We start from the raw sequence: 21028 nt of genomic DNA, 5'->3' as shown, positions 1-21028 counted from the left end.
GAGAGAGGCCTCAAAGAAAAGTTCCAGCCTCCAGAGCAGGGAGAAAATAAATTTCTGTTTAAGCCACAAAGTCTGTGGTGTTTTGTTATGGCGGCCTTAGCTGATTCTACAGGGAGAGTAGATTATAATCTCCTTGAACCCAAGGGGCATGCGTGAAGCCCATCCCCCAGCTCAGTGCCTTATACATGGTCTGCGTTGACTACAGGTTGTGCTAGATTGGGTCTGGAAGGTTTGGAGCCCGGCTTCTGTCCAACTGTGGTGAGGTACTGGGGAAGAGGCGCTTGTTGGAGCCAGTGGGAACAAGAGCTTCAGGATACAGACATGGTGACAATTTTCCATTCTGCTTTGTACAAGGTTGACCTCGGGAATCATTCCAGTGAAGAATGATCTGTGACTGACATATTCTGTGTTCTCTCATGTCCTAACATAACGCTTAGGACTTAACTGACACTTGGTAAAGGTTTTGAACAGCTGCCTGAGTGACTAAGATAAAACAGGGAGATGAAGGAATCTTACACTAAAAACAAAAACAAACAAACAAACAAACAAACACCCAAAAACATACAAGTATGTATGTACCTAGAAAATTTCTGAAAGAGATGGCTAATGGTGTCACCTTTGGGGAGTGGCCCAGAATGAGAAGGCGGGCTTCTTTTTCACTGTGTACCTGGAGATGGCCAGACATGTTCACCATGAATGCACTAGCCCTGGGCCATTCAGTACCTCATTAGGTGTGAGTACCTGCACTGAATGAAAAGAGGCAGCAAGAGGGGAGCTTTTTAACCTGCCATGCCCCCCCTCCAACCTCCCCACAAAACTTTGCAGCCTTCCCCAAGTACCGAGAAAGCGAATGTTGGGCGAGACCAACAGCCTCCAGTCTTCACAAGCTGCTCCCCAGCGCCCAGAGGGAGCACAGGCTCACGGCATAGAGCCCCAGCACGACGAGGCACGCTTTAAAGAGCAGTCGATCAAAACGTTCCAGGAAGGCCAGCCACTTAACCTCTTGTCGGTCCTCCTGGTCCCAGGTTTGGAAGTAGGTGCTGATGGACTTAAGCTGGAACGAGACTTCCTTCAGGGTCTCTGACTGGGCCTGGTGTTCTCGACAGACCGAGGGCTCTGCATGAGAGGGGAGAATGGGCTTCCGTGGCCCCTGGACGTCCCACTGGAGCTGACGGCCTCATACTACAAGGAAGGTCTGTAGGGGGTACAGGGCAGTGGATTGGGTTGGGGCCTCTCTCCTGCCTGCTCAGGGCAGGTGAGGCTGTGCTGAAAGAAGCCCTGGAGAACACAGCAGAGCTGTGTTGTGAGGAAGACTGTCTAGGCTGGATCCACCCAGGAGGTTTCCTGACTCAGTTGGAGTTTTAGAGGCTGGGATGATTCTTTTTTGTTTAACTGAGATAAAATTTACATATAACATATTAGTTTCAGGTGTACAGCATAGTAATTTGAGATATTTATATCAAAATGATGACCAGAGTAAGTCTGGTTGACATCCATCACCATGCATAGTCACATATTTTTTTTCTCATGATCAGAGCTTTTAGGGTATACTCTCTCCAGCAACTTTCTTTTTAATTTTTTAAAAATGTTTATTATTTTTGAGAGAGACAGAGACAGAGTGCAAGCAGGGGAGGGGCAGAGAGAGGAAGATACAGAATCCAAAGGAGGCTCCAGGCTCCAAGCTGTCAGCACAGAGCCTGATGCGGGGCTCAAACTCACAAACTGTGAGATCATGACCTGAGCTGAAGTCAGATGCTTAACCGACTGAGCCACCCAGGTGCCCCACCTAGCAACTTTCAAGCGAACAGTAAAAATAGCCTCATAAGTTGGCATATCATCTTCACATGGGGCCATGCTAACCTCTGTATTGTTCCAGTTTTAGTATATGTGGGGCCAAAGTGAGCCCTGAGATCATTCATACACTTTTTCAGATTAAGCGATAGGAACCCAAATACATACAAACTGTGCATGTGCGCTCTATTATTCTAGAGTCAGAGGCTCAGTCACTTTAGGTACTGGTTAAAACTGGAAAACACAAACACTTGATCTCAGCCAAAAGGCCGAGAAGCAATGGAAAACACAAACAAAAACAAGGAAAGCCAAATGTGGGCCTGACCTCTAAGCTAAAAGGAGGCCTTCTGGAAAGCCAGCAGGTGGTAGACAGCCTTCGATCTCCAGAGCGGTAATATCAGATGCAGCACAGAGGTTAAGAAGCAAGTGTTTCACACTTTTCACCCAGCAGGACACCGGCCTGGCGCTCCACCAACGGAAACTAGGGTGGAGAGTGATAAAGCAAGATAGGGTAGGGGCCTTGAGGCTTCTCACAAACCTGTCACCCCAGCAGGCTGGGCTTGGGGATCTCTTCTAGGCCCGTCAGCGTCAATGTCCCCTTGAAGGCATGAGAGGGGCCACTCTTGCTCACTGCTGCACTCATCATGGAGGAATGTGACCAAGAGGATGGACTTAAATAAGCCGAAAACCAAGAAGGCCATGCAAATTGTGAAGAAGACTCCTGGTGGAAGGAACCAAATGAGGTGGCATCAGCTAGAGTCTCTGGAGCCTCTCCCTCCCCCAGCGCCCCCTGTCTGAAATGCAGCATCTCATCTCTGATGGGAGTCTGTAACATGGAGGTCTGGTGTCCCCAAAGCTGCTTACCGATCAGAGGGGTGCTCACTGCGCTCCTTGGCATCTCATCAGACATGTTGACCCTGAAGACGGTGTAGCCTACCAGCACATTGGTCTTGAACACAATCCTGGCTCGGCAGGTGGGTGGCAGGTAAAAGCTTCCCAGATCCACGAGCACGAGGAAGATGCTGGGAATCAGCAGGCTCATGATGTAGACCAGTGGGCGCCTGCGAATCACCACCTGGCAGGGGCCATGGAGTCTACTGAAGACAGGGTATAAGCTGATGGACTAATGTTTGGCCAAACCCACGGCCAAGAGATCCCCGAAGTCCCAACAGTTCTACATAATGTGAAATGACTATGTAGTTTCGAGAACGGAGATTATTTTGTGTTTTAGAGAATAGAAAAAAAAAAAACCTTTAAGCTTTTATGTAGAACTTGTATTAATATTATGAATAATTATAAGAAGAAGCCTCTATTTATTTACCACTTGCTGTATGCCAGGCACTGGGCTGTGTTTCCTATGCTCTTATTCAACCCTCACACCAACACTAAAGGCTGGGTATTATCATCTCCAGACAAAGAAACCGAGGTACACAGACATTAAATTTCTTTTTCAAACTTACACAGGTGGTGAGTGAGAAGCTGTTTTAAATTGAGGTCTCACACCAACATTTTTCTTCGGACAGCGTGTAGGCAACATCTTGTACTATTTTTGGTTTAGCCCGTCTTCCTATGTGGAACGTGAGTACCTTAGCACCTGTGTATGTGTCAGAGTCTGGGCAGGAACAAATAGCACCACTGGGAAATCTGTGGAGCGCTTGGCAAGGAGACCGTTTACAAGGAGCAGGGCAGAGGGAAACCACAAGAAGGGGGGCAGTGCCCCAGATACTTGGGAGGACTGGGTGAGCTGCTTCTGTCTTTAGTCCTGAAGGGGGCAAGGGCTGAGAATGTGAACAGAATCTGAGAGAAAGCTGGGTGGAGAAGGCCACCAAGCAGGAGCTGTGGCTTCCCCTTAGGGGCACAGCCAGCCTCGTAGTAACTTGACTCCACCGGGAGAAAAATGGAGTGCTCATCTGCACCTTCCTCACTCTCCCCTTCTCTCCAATCTCCTGCCACTCCATCCCCTCTTCCTATTGGTCAGAGAGACTGTGGCTCGTCTCCAGGGGCACAGAGCAGGAGGAGAAGGGGCGAAGTGGGTCTAAGTTGGGGAGATAACTGAAGACACCCCACAGGATGGCTGAGCATCCGGAGCTCCTGCCGGGACTCTGTAGCTGGGGATTTGAGACTCAGAAAGTTGCTCTGTCATTGCCATTTTTGTAGACCTCGCTTCTCTGGGGGCGGTGACAGGAAGTGTCTTTAATAAACACAAACTATTTTCATCAGGGAACGATAGGACTGCTTTCTGTGACCCTTTGGGGGCAAAAGCAGCAACCTTTAAAACATTCCTCATGGGGCCAAAGATAATACCTAGCTTATGATGGGTGTTCAATCAGTTTGCCAAACAAATGCATGTTCTGAGCTCTTTGCTGTTGGATTTGGAGGAGGGGGGTGGCATGGAAATGATACCTGAAAGCCAAGGCAGAGGCTGGGAATGGAGGAGACGGAGGTGGGGAAGAGCTTGGCTGGGGGAGACCAAATACCTACCACCCTGCAGGAGATAACAGGGGTCCCCCAGCCTTTGGGTCTGGGAGCATATCCCGACACAGTGGAGCTTGGTAGGCCAGAGCCATTTGGAGGATTGCAGTCTGGCTGTTGTCTTTCACATGAAGCATAATGGGCTGCAGATATCTAAATGAGAGCCACACTCATGCTTTGTAATGATTTGGTTAAAACACATTTCTACCAAAGCACAGTCTACAAGAAAAACCACAACAAAATGAACTGTCACCAACCCGTGTGTCTCCAGCTCTCTTGGTCATGCTGTGACACGATCCACCAGGCAGTGGTTAGCTGGGGGCCGTAGGAAGGGAGCCACAGAAAGGGAGCCACGTGGTCAGAGTCCACAGGGGTCTTGTGCTGTGGGCCTGACCTGGGCTATGTGGGGTGGTGGGGGGCCCAAGCCTGCTGTCGCTAGAGGGTAGAAGTGGGAAGACCACCTCCACCCCCCCAGACCTCATGGCAGATACGACATGAACAGTAAGTGTAAGAACCCTGCCCTAAAGGAAGTACAAGTAGGCAGCTGCCTAAGCAGGAAGAGCCTAAGCTTAGAGTCAAGGGAATAGAGTTGCAGAGTCCCTGGATTCTAAGTGACTACGTGTCCTAGTTTAAATGCTCCCAGGTGCATGCCTTGATTTTCTTTTCTTTTCTTTTTTATGTTTGTTTATTTTGAGAGAGAAGGGGAGGGGAGGGATAAAGAGAGAGGAGAGAGAATCCCAAGCAGGCTCTGTGCTGCCAGCACAGACCCTGAGGCAGGGTTTAAACCGACGTACTGCGAGATCATGACCCGAGCCGAAATCAAGAGTCTGATGCTTAACTGACTCAGCCACCCGGTGCCCCCTAATTTTCCTTTTTTTAAAATGCACTTCACTTTTGCTTGCTGAACATGTTGGGTACATTTGAGATTGGCTGTTGTCTCTTTAAATAAAGCCCCTGTGTAAATAACACATGCTGAGATGGTTCCTCTCCACCCAGAGGCTGGTGCAGAGAGTGAACATAAATCTGGATCAGAACCAAAGACGGCTCCTCAGTTTTGTCAGACCACGTGTCCCCCACAGTGCCAGGGGAGAGGTGTGGCAGGGGCCAAGAGGCTGCGAGGTAGGCAGGCTTCATGGGCATGAGGCTTGGGAAACTTCCTGGGTCCTGGCACTTACAAGGGCTTGTTTGGTTTCAGGCTCTGCTGGTGCCATTTTGAAACTCGTAATTTATGAACAGGGGGTCCCACATTTTTCCTTTGCACCGGACCCCACCAAGAATGTACCCAGTCCTGTCAGGAGAATATTTGTCACTGGATAGTGCCAGCAGCCGGAAGTGCAAGGGAAACATGGCGGCTACAAGGCAGACAATTAGCTGTCCTGTAACATAAAGCAGAAATCCTGCCACCTATGTTTGGCTTATAACACTATAAAGCTACATAGGCCCCTTCTTTGGTTTTCTTCAAGAACAAGGGGCCTTCCTTTTTCTTCAGGTTGATTTAGGAGCAATGTACTTACGGACTAATTTTCTCTGCAAGCCCAGTGCAGCCTAAAGAAATTCTAATTTTATCACACTTTTCAGAAATGGTTTGTTTTCATGATCTCATTTGCTCTTCAAATCTCTTTACTCTCTTGTTGAAGGAACATTAACTGACCATAAACGCAGTGTCAGGCACTTTTTTTAAATACTGGAATTAGAAGAGTTAATAGGACAGGTTTCTGCCCATCCCAGGGGATCAGCAACCAGACTCTGAAGATGGAAAGGGAATTTGCCCCAGAAGGGACCATATCCAGAGTCTGTACCTGATTTAGACGATGTGATTTGGGACTTTCTGAGTTTATATTTAGATGTTATTTTGGTCTCAGAGTTGATGCTGAAATGGGGTAAGACATTTAGGGATGTTGGGAGAGGGTGGATATTTTGCATAGGTGATGGACATGAATTTGGGGGAGCCAGAGAGGGCAGTGGACTGTCCAGGTTGAATAATGGCCCCAAGAATTAATGTCCTTCTTGGAAGGTAAGAATGTGACCTTATTTGGAAATGGGATCACCGCACATATAATTAGTTAAGATGAGGGCTGACTGCAGTGGGGTGGGCCAACACAACTGGGGTCCTTATGAGAAGAAGAGAGACGCACAAAGGAGAATGCCACATGAGGGTGGAGGCAGATCCTGGACTGATATACCTATAAGCCCAGGGTTGCTGTCAGCCACCAAAAGCTAAGAGAGAGGCACGGAGCAGATTGTTTCTGGAGCTCCCAGAAGGAAGTAATCATGCTCACACCCTGATTTCCAGCCTCCAGAGCTGAGAGAATGAATTTCTGTTGTTTTAAGCCACCCGGTTTGTGGTACTTTGTTATGGAAGCCCTAGCAAACGAGCGCAGGTTACTTGCCCAGTAACACACAGTTGGATGAACGCCAAAGAATGGACTAGAATAGACCATGTCAAGCCGAGTTGCATGTCAGCATCAAAGAGGATTAGCACATAGTCTCTGGAGTCAGACTGACTGGGGGCTCAAGGTCAGGCTCCACAGTTACCCTGTAACCTTGGGCAAGTTACTTAAACTTGGGCAAGTTAACTTCTCTGTACCCCGATCCATCCATTTGTAAAAATGCAGATACTCAGATTACCCAACTCATAGAGATGTGAGGATTACATGGGCAAACTTAAAATGGTGCCCAGGGTCAAGTAAATGCTGGGTTTTGTGGTCAGTGTCACAATGTTTCCCTGGGCAACATCCCAGGCCCATGATGGATAGCAGAAGCCCCGCTTTACCCATGTTTGTGTCCTCAGTGGGGCCACTGAGCCTGGCACATGATAAGGGCTCAAGAGATGTTCGTTGCGTTGTACTGGAGTCTTATTAGTAATGTTACTTTTAGTTCCAAGTAGGTGGGAGCGTGGAGTTAGCACAGATAGGGCTTCTCCTATTGAGATCCATCCCCTGAGGGCTACCTCTCAGCGGGTCATTCCAGAGACAGTAAGGGACTCCAGCTGATGGCTGATGCTAGGGGGGGAAGGGATGTCACCAGCTCAGTGAGACCACTCTCTGTGGAACTGCCCCTACCTAGAGCCCATCATTTCTAACGGACTAAAGGAGCTGGTGCCTTTAAATTCCACAGAAAGGGAAGAAAAAGCACTTTAGTTTCAGTCCGTGTTCTCCATTAGACACCCTTCAGGTGTTAGCAATATTATGCCACAATTTCATTATCCATTAAAGCCAGGTAATAATAAGTACACAAAGGTATTTGGAGCCTATTGATGTTAATGAAAGAGATCAATCTAATTCAGAATGTGTGTGTGGAGAGCTCCTTGGAGATGGAATAGGCCCCAAGGTTAGCCTCTAATTGCCTCCTTGATGGTAGACCCCACCAGTACTCAATTTTGCATGACCGTCTTTATGACATAGTTGGAATTTTTGACGCCCAGACTCACGCTTCATACAGAAGCCCATTTTCCTCCTCTCCCAAGTCCCTCCCACCATTCCCAATTCAGAAAGAATGGGAAAGTTGCTGCCATTTAAGTAAGATCCCTGCACAGGAGCGAGAGCTTCTGGACTCGGAGTTGGATCTGGACCATGGGTCAGGCTGGGTTAGCACAAAGTCCATGATGTCAGGGTGCATGAGTGACCCTGGAATGATTTCTAGGGCTTTAAATTCTCATTCTCTCACTCTCCCTCCCGATCTGGTGGAGTTCAGAAGGAACTTCTCTCAAGTTCATGAGCTGCATTCAATGGATATCTCAACAAAACTACTCTAACCTAATCTATAAAGGAAAACTATGCCAGAAAAAGAGGAAAAGATGGGGCACCTTGCTTTCTCAATTGCCCCTCTGCATTTTTCCAGGGGTGCCCGGGAAGGCTCCCAGCCCTGCCTGCATGAACATCTCACTCATTGTGAGGATATGTGCATGTTGGGCTCACTTTAGTTCTTCCAACAGCTGTCCACCCTTTTCCATCCAAAATGAATTCTCACATTTTATTCCTACCTCCTCCCACTTCTACCCTCGTTTTTTTTTTTTTAAACAACAAAAAAACAAAAAGCTGCCATGTAGACATGGAATGCTCACCCTTCTGTTTCTGGAAGCAGCATGTCCGATAATGTATTGGAGGGAATCTTCCCTCCTATGGCTGTTGGAGCAGGTGCCAGGCTGCACACAGACCTCCTTGTAGGCAAAAGGTGCCCATGCTCTGAGCCCCCTGTGGAATGTAGCCTGACTCCAATGTGTTAGCAGTGCCCTCTGATAAACAATACGTGTTCTAGAGCCAGCAGATATGACTGCACATTAGCTCGAGCTAACCAGGAATCCTGAGCACTTGATTTAGTAGTAATGGCAGCAATGTACATCAGGCCCAGAGGGACAAGATATTTAGATTATCTTTCCTCCTGTCTGCCCCACTTGTCTCCACCCCCGCACTGGGCAGCCTGGACAGGGACAATGCAGGTGATTAGATCAGGAGGGAGATGGCCCTTTGCTGTCAGGACCCTGGCAGACCAGTGCTGGCAGAGAACCGGGCTCTCAATTTCACGTCATTGCCCAAAGGCTACCGAAGGTCACCAGGATGCCTCAGTTGTTAACTTCAGAGCAGGATGACTGGTATGGAGTAAGAGATCATGAGCCCATCAGGACACATAGCAGGTGTGCAGAGGCATGGGGGCTGAGAGAGGCCAAGGGAGACAAGAGACCTAGGATAGCCACTGAATCTACTTTAAGTCTTTCCAAAGTTGTGTAACTGCTTCTGGGCGTGGCTCCCTGCCTATGAAACATGATCTGTGACTACTCAGGGTTCTCTCCCTACTCTGTTCCAGAGGGTGAGGGTGGAAAGCAGCCCCCAGGGCAAAGAGACGCAGGGAACAGCTCCAAAAGCATACAGTGCTGTCGATGCCCACCTCTGGCATACCTCAATGTAAACACTGTAAATGCAGAGGAAGCATGGCGGTGAACAGAGCAAAGGGATGGGATCACTGTTCCCGAGACACAGGGAAGCTTCTCCTTCTGTAAGCACTGTGTTACGCCTCTGTCCATCATATTTAAAAACGGACCTACTACATAGAAAGCCTTTCGCCACAACTGGGAAGACAAATTAATATTCAGGGTAAAGGGTGACGTGTAACTACAAATAATGGCTGCTTTATGGAAAGAGTGTGAGTGTATGTGTGTGTGCGTGTGTGCGTGCGCACTCCTGTTTATCGGCCCTGCCTCTTGCCTTTGTTTGTCTCCTTCGTGCAGTGTAGGTAATGGTGTGTGCAGTGTTCTCCGGAGCGCTTGGTAGGTGACTGTGTTCCACCTCGCACGTGCTCCTCCCTCACATTTCCCTTTAATGCTCGCCATTATTCGGGCTGCATTAATAATGTTTGTGGGCTGATATCTTTAAAATTAATGAGGTGTTTACTCTTAGCCAAGAAACTCATTGAAATTAAAAAAGCTTTCTTTTTTCCCCTCCCTTTCTCTCACTTAAAAAAAAAAAAAGTGGACAAATAAGCCACGACGCCAGCTTTGCTAAAAACCAAGCAGAACAGGCAAACACCCAGACCCCACCACCAGGAAGGTATGAGTTGTGATGAGTTAGTTATACATTAGTCACGTTCAAGCCACAGCTATTTCTAGGAGGCCCTGATTTAACCAGAGCTTTGCTGGAAAGCTGCATGGAACGTCTTTTGACCAATGGAGGGGCATCTGTGCCCTCAATAATAGCTTATTTCAATACCACCCTCTCTTAGCGTATGATTATCCAGCATAACCATAGCACCTAGGCTAGTCTGAATTTTCCTTCTTATCCAAAAGGATTGTTTCCAAGAGAATTCATCTCGTGTGTCATCCTGACCTGTCTGTAGTCTCTATTTGTCAATCACAGACATTACCTGGCATGAAGAACTCCTCCCCACCCAGCTATCAACACTATTAGCTGACTTTGTGCAGAAAAGCAGAAGTGAATACTGACAGCAGATCTACCAGTTGCATGAACTTGCTACAAACCACTTATCAGGACAGTTTGCCAGAAGGGCCAGGGAAGGGAGAATGGCTGCTTCTGGAGTGCAAAACAGCAGTTTTGCTGTCCTGCACCCCACCCCTCAGGCTCCTGCTGAACAAACTGTCCCATGACAATGCAGCCAAGAGCATCCTGGTGGTGCTTCCGAGAAGCTTGGGTTCTCAACGAATCCCTTTAGAGCAGCTGTTCTCTCTGATCCAGAAACTACCAGGAGTCTCTGAGGATCCTGTAGGTGATTTGTTAGCTAATTGCTCAAGATAGTCAAATTAATAATGATAGCTTTATGCATTTGTTTCTGGAATTAATTAATAATTTACTCAGTTAAAAACAGGACAGTAACGTTAAAGAGATGCTCTTCTCCCACTCTGTTGTTGTTGCTGCATGTGGGTTTTCTTTCTTTTCTTTTTTTTGTTTCCCCCTCCTCTCAGCAGCAATTGGGAGTGGGGATGTTAGTATGCACCGAAAGGCTTGAGGATGCCGGCTAAGGTGGGTGGTTCAGGTGCCTGAAACCATTCTCTTTTTACTCACATATGGAATCCTTACGGTAGGAGTCCAGGATCTGGGACTGAATCTCTGGTCTGTGAAATGCTGTAATGCAAGGGGCTTCCAGAGCCACCTGAATCATCAGTTTTTGGATGATGATAAAGAATGAGAATACACGACAGAGCAGAGATCCTTGAGCCCAGCAGAGAAGGCTTGCGACTGCAGAGAAGTAGGCAACAGGAACAGGAAGGACCTACGTTAAACTGAATCTGTGCAAAATCTCCAGTGTTGCTCTGCAGGATGTTGTATGTTGAGGACACAGAAAGAAGCTCCCACTCACTGTCCTTCAAAAATTCCTTTTTGTCATGCTTAATGTCTTCTCTGCTCCTCAGGAAGGCCAGGTCTACATCTTCCACTGAAAACAAGAGAAACAATGGACTTACCCACACACAGAGGCCCCAATAACCACCCGCTTTTCCAACTCCCAACTCAAATTATTCCTTTCACTCTTGCCCCCACATGTACAGTCTTACTGAGATGGGGCTCAGTATAACCATTTTGAATTAGGGATAGGGATGTGGAATAGAGTCTCCCTCTCAGTGAAAAAAAAAAACCAAACAAAACAACCAACTGTGAATTTATAGTTTGCACTCCATTATCCATAGAATGATGGACCTGGTCCTACCACTTCTATAACCTTCTCAGTGGCAGAGGAGGCCTAATACTGTATTCCCAAACCTAGAGCAGCAGTGAGCAATATATCTGGGCACAACACTGTACTCAGTCCAAATTACAATGGAAGCCAAATAGCTGTAAGAAAAGATTTCGATTTGTAAAAACTATGTGCAAGAACAAAATAAACCTCACAGACAGCATGATATAATTTCACCTAAGTGCGCCAACCCAGCACAAGAGTGTTTTCCCATTGGCAGACTATGCCGCTCACGGTTTACCCGTGTGCAGGATGCTACTGAAAGTTAGGCTGCAGTTCTGCATATCAAATGGAAAAGCGCTATGTCTCTAAATTGCATGTGGAAACCATCTGGATAGGCTTAGCATTCTTAATGGCCCCAGATGAGTTCACATAGACATAGGGGAGGCCGGGTGATCATTCAATGTCCACACTATATGAAACACAAGAAGACCTCGCTGTTACAGAGAAGGCCTTAGTCATTTCAATACATGAACAGAACTGATTATGAGATGGTAGTGGCTGTGATACTCAGGACTAGTCTAGAAGTGCAAAGACAGAATCACATTTCCCATGACGTCATTTACCCTGGTAAAGATGGATTCAGTAATGACAGCCTCAAAAGATAATTCACTTGCTACTGTTGCAACGGACATAACCCATGAGTAACCTCAAGCATTTATAATTAAATCTGTATCTTAAATGATGTCAACTCATAGTACTTCTACCTGGAATATTCCCAACACTATGATCCTCTTTAGGTTAAGAAACAAAAGACAGCAACAGTGACTGAAAGTGACAACTGGCATAAATAGTCCAAGCAGTTTAAGCCCCGTAGAAATACACCCCAGCACACTTACAACTCACTGATGATGATATCAGGGGCCCAGATGGCGCTTAGAGGTAGAGAGATCTCCCTGATCCCATCAAACATGGTGGGGCTCCAGGATAAAAATTCATCATCCCAAACCTGTTAGGAGGAGCTAGAAAACAAATGTATCAAAAAGGGGCAATGTCAATCTCCCCAAAGAACTGAAGAAGGATTTGGATGAATAACCCAACTGATCTGCTTGCTGGTACTGTTAGGGGAGAGGACTTCCCTGCTAACTCCTAAAGATGGTGCCCCAACCAGAAACCGTGGCCATATATCTTACACAGATTCTAATAAATTAGATCTGCTGCAGGTCTAAGAAACTAAATTGCAAACACAAAGAAAATATCTATTCCTTAGAATAATTATATTTTGCAACAGATTTAAATTTTTTTTAATGTTTATTTATTCTTGAGAGAGAGAGATAAAGACAGAGTGCTAGTGGGGAAGGAGCAGAGAGAGGAGACACAGAATGAGGAGCAGGCTCCAGGCTCTGAGCTGTCAGCAGAGAGCCCGATGCAGGGTTCGAATTCATGAACCACGAGATATGACCTGAGCCAAAGTCGGACGCTTAACTGGCTGAGCCACCCAGGCACCACTATAGAAATCAGGAGTCCAGTATGCATAGAAGGAAACAGCACTTACCTCATAGTACAATATACTGGTCTTTAATTTTTGATTCTGTGCATCCTGCAAAGCAAAAAGAAAATCTGTACCAAATCTCAGAATGTCAATAAATCAAAGCCCAATTCAACAGCATAATAATTCAGAGAAAGAAAATCAAATCTAACTAAAAATGCTGATTTTAAAAGCACTGCCTTGACTCTTCAAATCTGACTATTCTCAGCTCCTAGTTATTACATGTACCTGTCACTGTGAACTTGACTATAGCATCCATGACAAAATGGCACGAGGACTACACCGACGTCTTGAATGATTTTCTAATCCCTTTCCCACCCTAATTAGTTACTCTGCCATTAATCAAAATTAAAAATGACATGTAGTCTTAGCCAATTCTGGGTACAAAGATGAGGCCAAGCTTTTATTTGTAATCAAGATATTATTCACAACATTTCAACGACTGTTAATCTCAACTGCTACTGGCAGCCATTCCTGTTAGGTTACCTGATGTTTGGATTTCTCTGGTTATCAGACTGAATGAGCTTAATGTAAATGAAGTATATTTGTGATGATATAAGTAGATGTGACTTACCCATGTCTGCAATAAGTAAGTAATTGTTTTGGAGAAGACCCTTAAGAATAACCAAAAAAAAAAAAAAAGAAAGAAAAGAAAACCCACAAAACAAAAACCAAAACACTCCTTACCAATTTTTTTCATATATGTTCTAGTAATGAGCATTCTAAAACTACTATGGTCTTAGGAACTAAGAGGGATATCTCACACCATGTACAAACATTAACTCAAAATTAACATAAACCTAAACATAATGGCTAAAACCGTAAAACTCTTAGAAGCAAACATAGGAGTAAATCTTCATGACTCTGACTCCTCAGACAATGGTCTCTTGCATATGAGGCCACAACCACATGCAGCCAAAGGAAAAGTAAATGGGACTTCATCAAAGTGAAAAACTTTCGCGCTTTAAAGGACACCATCAAGAAGTAAAAAGACGACCCTCAGAATGGAGACGATATCTGCAGATCATATACCTGATGAGGAGTTAATATCCAGAATACGTAAAGAATTTCTACAAACCCAAACAAAACAATAACCCCATTTAAAAATGGACAAGGGATTTAAATAGACAGTTCTCCAAAGTGGATATACAAATGGCTAATAAGCACATGAAAAGAAGCTCAACATCACTGCCAAGGACCAAATTATGTCCTTCCAAAATTCATATGTGACTAAATTTGGAGACAGGACTTTTAAAAGGTAACTAAGGTTAAATGAGGGCACTATCTACTAGGATTGGTGGCTTTAGAAGAAGAGGTAGAGAGAATGATCTCTCTGTCTCCTCCATGTGGGTATGGAGAAGAAGGCAGGCATTAGCAAGCCAGGAAGAGCTCTCACCAGGAACCTAACTGGCTAGAACTTTGATCTTGGACTTCCCAGCCTCTGGAACTGTAGGAAACAGAGTTGATGGTCTTTGTTATGGCAGTCCATGCTGGCCAATACAATCACTAACCGTCAGGGAAATGCAAATCAAAACCACAGTGAAATACTGCTTCACTCTCATTAGATGGCTACTAAAACAAAACAAAATAAAACAAAAACATAAAATAAGTGTTGGTGAGGATATAAAGAAATTGACATCCTTGTGCACTATTAGTGGGAATGTGAAATGGTACAGCTGCTATGGAAAACAGTGGCAGCTCCTAAAAAATTAAAAATAGAATTACCATATGGTCTAGCAATTCCATTCTTTGGTATAAATCCAAAAAGAACTGAAAGCAGAGACTCAGTTATTTGTACACCCATGTTCACAGCACCATTATTCACAGTAGCCAAGGGGTGGAAGCAACCCAAGTGTCAATCAAAGAGGAATGCATAAGCAAAATGTGATATATGCATAGAACGTAATATTATTCAGCTTTAAAAAGGAAGGAAATTCTGGCACGTGCTACAACATGAATGAACCTTGAGGTGACACTGCTTCCTTCCAAGTTTTACCAGCTGAGAGATTCTGAAATAGATACTGTTTTTAAAGTCAGTATTATTTACATCTGACTTTCTTCCTCTGAACTGTCATACTGTAGAACTGGGCTTTGATTTACTGACATTCTAAGATCTGGGCTGTCCCCCACTAAAGCACATAAAGGCTCAGTTCTGGGTTTCGCTGCCATCACAAACAGGGGAAAAAATAACCCAAGTTCAAAATGCACTTTGTATTACTGGAAAACACAGCTTTTTCACTCTTCTTTCACAACAAATATAGTCTTACATCTATGAAATGTCCTGACCAAGTGTTTTTTTAAATCCCTGTCTCGCCAAGTCATGAACGTATCACTAAGTCAGTTACGTGGCTGGGGAGACCAGCATTTTATCCCATCGATTCGTATTGACTGCCATATTGATGCCTCTGCTGGCCCTTCTGTTCCCACCCATTGCTCTGTCATGTTACATGTAACAAGTATGAAAAATTTTTTTCTAATATATTAGGGGGTATCTGGGAGCATTTGTCATTCAGCCCTAAAGAACACAATGTCAAAAAGGAGTCTGAGGCTAAAACTGAAATCTTTTTTTTTTTTTTTTTTTTTTGTCACAGGAAACAAGTTTCTCAATGCCAGCTGGTGAACATAATTGGTTCTCTGGTGGCATTATTCACAGCTCTTCCCTCTGTGTATCTCTCTCTCTCTCTCTCCCTCTCTTTTTTCTTTAGCTACCTTCCATCTTGCTTGTTAAAAGCAAAGGATATTTCAGAGAATTGGAATTCATTAGTCTTCCTAACAGAGGGAGTCTATTTAGATCTAAATTGGTGGTTAGCAAATACACAGATAATTCCCGCACATTCTTATTTATCTTTCCCAGTTCGGAAGACTATAGAAACAGATGCCTCAACGTCTGGCTGGGAGGCTCTAGTCAATGGGCTGGAAGACAAAGGTATCTGGGATTCGGAATTGACAAAACTCAATAGAAACAAATTGAAACTCTTCACTGTTGAGTAGATTATCTCTATAATCAGATTTCCCTAAGGTACTCATAATACCCAGAAATTCTAAGACAAGACTGTAGTCTTTCATATAAACAAAACAGGAGGCAAAACATAATGGAAGCGAGGTGCCACAATGAGAGCTGGGCTGAAAGCTCTTCACGCCAAACAAAAGTTGCCAGCAGCTCAGCTGCCGCCAGATGCACCCAACAAGTTATCTATTCACACTGGGGGTGTCCTTGGCTGATTCTGTGTGCCATGTCATCAAGTCCTTCCAAACCGACCCTGCCTCCAGGATGGACTCTAGGCTTGGCCCTGCTGAATGTAATAGAGACGTTCGCAAAGTCTATTAGACGAAGCCATTCATAATGGCGGTACTAAAATTGGCACTTATGTATTTTGATTAATTAATTGCTTGACAAATATCTATCCAGTATCTTTGAAGCAAGATATGCTGTGCTGCATAATATGGGAAATATGAATATGAGTAAGCAAGTCCTTCCCTCAAGAAGCTTATTAATAAATTAGGGTATGTGACATTTTAACAAATCACTATGTGTGTTAAGAAATATATAGACTTGGGACACCTGGGTGGCTCAATCGGGTAAGCGTCCAACTTCGGCTCAGGTCATGATCCCACAGTTCGTTGAGTCTGAGCCCCGCATTGGGCTCTGTGCTGACAGCTCAGAGCCTGGAGCCTGCTTTGGATTCTGTGTCTCTGTCTCTCTCTACCCCTCCTCCACTTACGCTCTGTCTCTCTCTCAAAAATAAATAAATATTTAAAAAATTTTAAAAATATATACAGACTTCTGTGGATTTAAAGGGAGGAGATATTGCTGTCAGCTTGCAGAATTGAGGGAAATCTTTCTCAGAAGTGGAGATTTGAAGGACTAGAATATTTTACGGATGGAGAAGGAAGACAAAGACATTTAGTGGAGGAAACAGCATACAGGCAGGAAACAACAAGGAGTTGATTTCATTGTAGTATTGAGGTGATAAGGCTAAGACAGTAGACAGGGATAAAACTAGAGGGATAGAATATAATATTTTTCCAAATTTCTAAGGAAAGTCTGTCTTATCCAGTAACAGGGGTATGTCTAATGTATTCTAGTAAAAAATTCGTATATTCCACAACAGTGGAGAAAAACATATCTTTGAAAAAGTAATGGTGTTCTCCTTAACTACCGTAAGGAATCTGGTTTTATTTACTTTTATCGGGATAGAAAGAAAGAATTAGGTAAAAAAAAAAAAATTCCAATTTGATACAGTTGTTCTAAGGGAAAATATGAATATAGAACTTAACTCCTTTTCTATATTTATCTCCTAATAAGCCTCTAAAGGAAAGCCTGAGCAATTCTACTTTATCTAAATCAATATGAAATAAAAAGTGGGAGGATGTGGAGGGACCTAGAAGGCCTCTCTTATTCCCTTACTCAAGGCTGATTATACATCTGCCCCAGGGTTTCACATGACATGGTTCATCTCATGTGTCTTTACTCAATTCAAATCATGCTATTCCCACTGTACAATGTCTGGTAAACGACGCAGTCATAATAGCTCACAGACAACCAGCAAAGACTGACGTTTCTTAAGTAGGTGAAAATATAGCCCCAGGAAATTAAGTCTCAAGAATTTTAGTTCAATATCCAATTACAGAGAGCATTTAAGGGAGTTTTCTGTTGGAGCTTTCTGTAAGACTAGGCCTTTGGAGGAGGGGTGGATATTTCCTGGCATGTATTAAATAATATTTTCTAGGATCTTAGATCTAGTACTTTTGCTAAAACTGAGATTTGTGTGTGTGTGTGTGTGTGTGTGTGTGTGTGTGTATCATTTAAATGTTCCTGTTTGCAAAGAAACAATGATTGGGGATTTATCTAAGCTGGAGGAAAATTATGCTAAAATATCTTGCATCAGACAAAAAAAAATAATTTAAACCCTGTTATATTGATTATACTTTCAGTTTCAAATTACGTTTTTCATCAATTACAATGCCTAATTCTCAGTCACAAAAAAAATCAGTCTATGACTCCCAGCACAGCACTAAGATATTAACATAGAAAACTACCTCTATTTAAATAAAGAGAAATTACTAAGTGATTTTAACAAAGTACATTAAAATACTAACATTGTATTGTGGGGTATATTATGTATGTAAATGTAAAGTTGAAGGCAAAAATAGTAAAAAAGCCAGTGGAGCAGGTAAATGGAATGTTACTATTGCAAGATTTGTACAATGTATGTAAAGGATAATAACATTAATTCTAAGTAAACTGTATTAAATGAATGATGGAAATGGGAATCCCTAAAACAACAGCTAAAAAAAATGATTCAGAGGCAGGCTAAAAAGCCAATAGAAGAACTAAAATCAAATATTAAAAAAAATATTTTCTTAACAAAAACAGATGGCCCAACTAGAGAACAAATAGAAAGTATTGGTAAATGGATGAAATGCTTCAGTTAAAATGCACAGATAGACAGGTTAAAAAAAAGCAATGCCCTGGGGTACTACTCAGCAACAAACACAATGAACTGAAGACTATGGACAACTTGGATGAACCTGAAGGGAATTACACTGAATGAAAACCCTATCTTGAAGGGTTACATACAGTATCTTTGCATTTATATTCTTTTTTTTTTTAAGTTTATTTATTTTGAGAGAGAGACAGAGAAAGTGAGTGGGGGAGGGGCAAAAAGAGAGAGAGTGGGAGAGAGAGAATTCCAAGCAGGCTCTGTGCTGTGGGCCCAGAGCCTGATGGGGAGCTTGAACCCATGAACTGTGAGATCATGACCTGAGCTGAAATCAAGAGTCTGACTCCTGACCAACTAAGCCACCAAGGTTCCCCTATGTGATATTCTTAAAATAACATAAATACAAAGATGGAAGAGAGATTTATTGGTTGCCACTGGTTAGGAATAGGGGGCAGGGACAGGGATGTGGCTATAAAGGAGCAGAACCAGGTAGCCCCATGGTAATGACTGTGTTGCTTAATGTGTGGTAGTGGTGGTCACACAAAGTTACACACATGATAAAGTTGCATAGAAGCTCACACACACAGAGACAAATGAATATATGTAAAACTGGAGAAATCTGAATAAACTCTGTGGATTGAACCAATGTCGATTTCTAGTACCGATACTCTATTTGCCTAAGATGTTAACATTGGGGGATGTTGGGTAAAGGGTGCACAGAACCTCCCTATAAATTTATTTGCAACTTCCTGTAAATTTATAATTATTTCAAAATAAAAGTTGACCAAAAAAAAAAAAAAAAGCAAGACCCAACTATATGTTGTCTCCAAGAAATGACTTTGAATACAATGTCATGCGGAGAGATGGAAAATAAGAGGATGGCAAGACACACGCCATGCAAAAAGTAAGCATGAGAAAAACTTCAAGAAAAAGAGTATTAATGGGGCGCCTGGGTGGCGCAGTCGGTTAAGCGTCCGACTTCAGCCAGGTCACGATCTCGCGGTCCGGGAGTTCGAGCCCCGCGTCGGGCTCTGGGCTGATGGCTCAGAGCCTGGAGCCTGTTTCCGATTCTGTGTCTCCCTCTCTCTCTGCCCCTCCCCCGTTCATGCTCTGTCTCTCTCTGTCCCAAAAATAAATAAAAAAGTTGAAAAAAAAAAATTTAAAAAAAAAAAAAAAAAAAAAAAAAAGAAAAAGAGTATTACTAGATATGAAGAGGGGCATTTCATAATGATACAAGGATCTGTTCATCAGGAAGGCATGCAATTCTAAATGTATACTCACCTAACAACAGAGCAGATAAATAAAGCACAGTTATAGTTGGGGATTTTAACACTCCTCACTATGAAATTAATAAAGCAACAAAAATTTAAAAAGTTAGAGAAGATTTTAATAATACTATCGAATACTTTTATCAAATTGATATTTATGGAATAGTAAACCCTTCTATTCAACATTGTACTGTAGGTTCGAGACAGTGCAACAGGCAATAAAAGGAAATACAGGTATAAAGAGTGGGAATAAAGAAGAAAAACTGTCTTTATTCATAGACAACATGATCTTCTACATAGAAAATCTGAAAGAATCTACAAAAAAGCCTCTAAAACTAATAAGGTATCGTAAGGCCACAGGATTCAAGGCCAATACATATAAATCAACTGTATTTTTGTATGCTAGGCAGAGATTCATTTTTAAATACCATTTATAGAATAACAAAAAATGTGAAATAGGGATACACCTTAACAATTATGTGTAAAGCACTAGAAACTACAAAATATTACGAGGAGAAATGAAGGGACTAAATAAATGGAGAGATAAAATGGGCTCACGGATTGGAAGACTTTTGTTAAAGATGTTGATTCTCCTCAAATTGACCTATAGATTTAATGCAATCTCAACAAAAATTCCAGCAGTTTTTTAAATAGAAATTGACTCTAAAGTTTATATGAAAATGCAAAGGGCCTATAAGAGTCAAAATGATTTTCAAACAAAAGAACAAGGTTGGAAAACATGCTCTGATTTCAAGTTTTCTGTAATGCTGCAGTAATTGAGACAGTGTACTGATGGAGGGAGAGACACTGATTAGTTGGACAGAACAGAGTCTAGAAATAGACTCAAAATATATAAAGAACTCCTGAAATTCAATAACATAATAAGCAACACTATTTAAAACTGGGTAAAAGATCTGAGCATTTTACCAAAAGAGATATCAACTGGCAAATTAGAGCTCAAAAAGATATTCAAGGTCATTAGTCTTTACTGAAATGAAAGTTAAAAAAACACAGTGAGCTATCACCACAAATCTACCAGAATGGTTAACGTTTACAAAGATTGACAATATCAAGTGCTAGCAATCATGTGGAGGAACTGAAACTCTCACACATTGCAGGTGGAATGCAAAATGATACAGCCACTTTGGGAAACAGTATGGTAGTATCTTACAAAGTTAAACACAAGCTTATCATACAACTCACAATCCTACATCTAAGTATTTATCCAAGAGAAGTGAAAACATATGCAAATGTGTATAGTGGCTTTACTCATAATTTCCCCACACTGGAAACAACCCACATGTCCAAAAACTGGTAAACAGATAAACCAATTGCAGGACACTCGCACAACAGAATGCTACTGACTCTACAGCAAAACGTGGGTT

General features: G+C 43.1%; 1 protein-coding gene across 1 annotated transcript in view; it reads right to left on the bottom strand.

Moving 5' to 3' along the window:
• The window catches only part of HTR3B (5-hydroxytryptamine receptor 3B), a 35693-nt gene continuing 14665 nt past the window's right edge, over positions 1 to 21028 (bottom strand). Inside the window, 8 exon segments of the mRNA XM_043579380.1 lie at positions 1 to 1116; positions 2330 to 2512; positions 2656 to 2866; positions 10988 to 11145; positions 11684 to 11744; positions 11746 to 11854; positions 12282 to 12391; positions 12938 to 12982. Of these exon segments, the coding sequence (XP_043435315.1) occupies positions 881 to 1116; positions 2330 to 2512; positions 2656 to 2866; positions 10988 to 11145; positions 11684 to 11744; positions 11746 to 11854; positions 12282 to 12391; positions 12938 to 12982 (1113 nt within the window). The 3' untranslated portion in view covers positions 1 to 880.

This window comes from Prionailurus bengalensis, chromosome D1 (assembly GCF_016509475.1).
Source record: "Prionailurus bengalensis isolate Pbe53 chromosome D1, Fcat_Pben_1.1_paternal_pri, whole genome shotgun sequence".
Lineage (NCBI taxonomy): Eukaryota > Metazoa > Chordata > Mammalia > Carnivora > Felidae > Prionailurus > Prionailurus bengalensis.
Note: the sequence above shows the minus strand (reverse complement) of the source record. Positions and strands in the feature narration are given on the sequence as shown.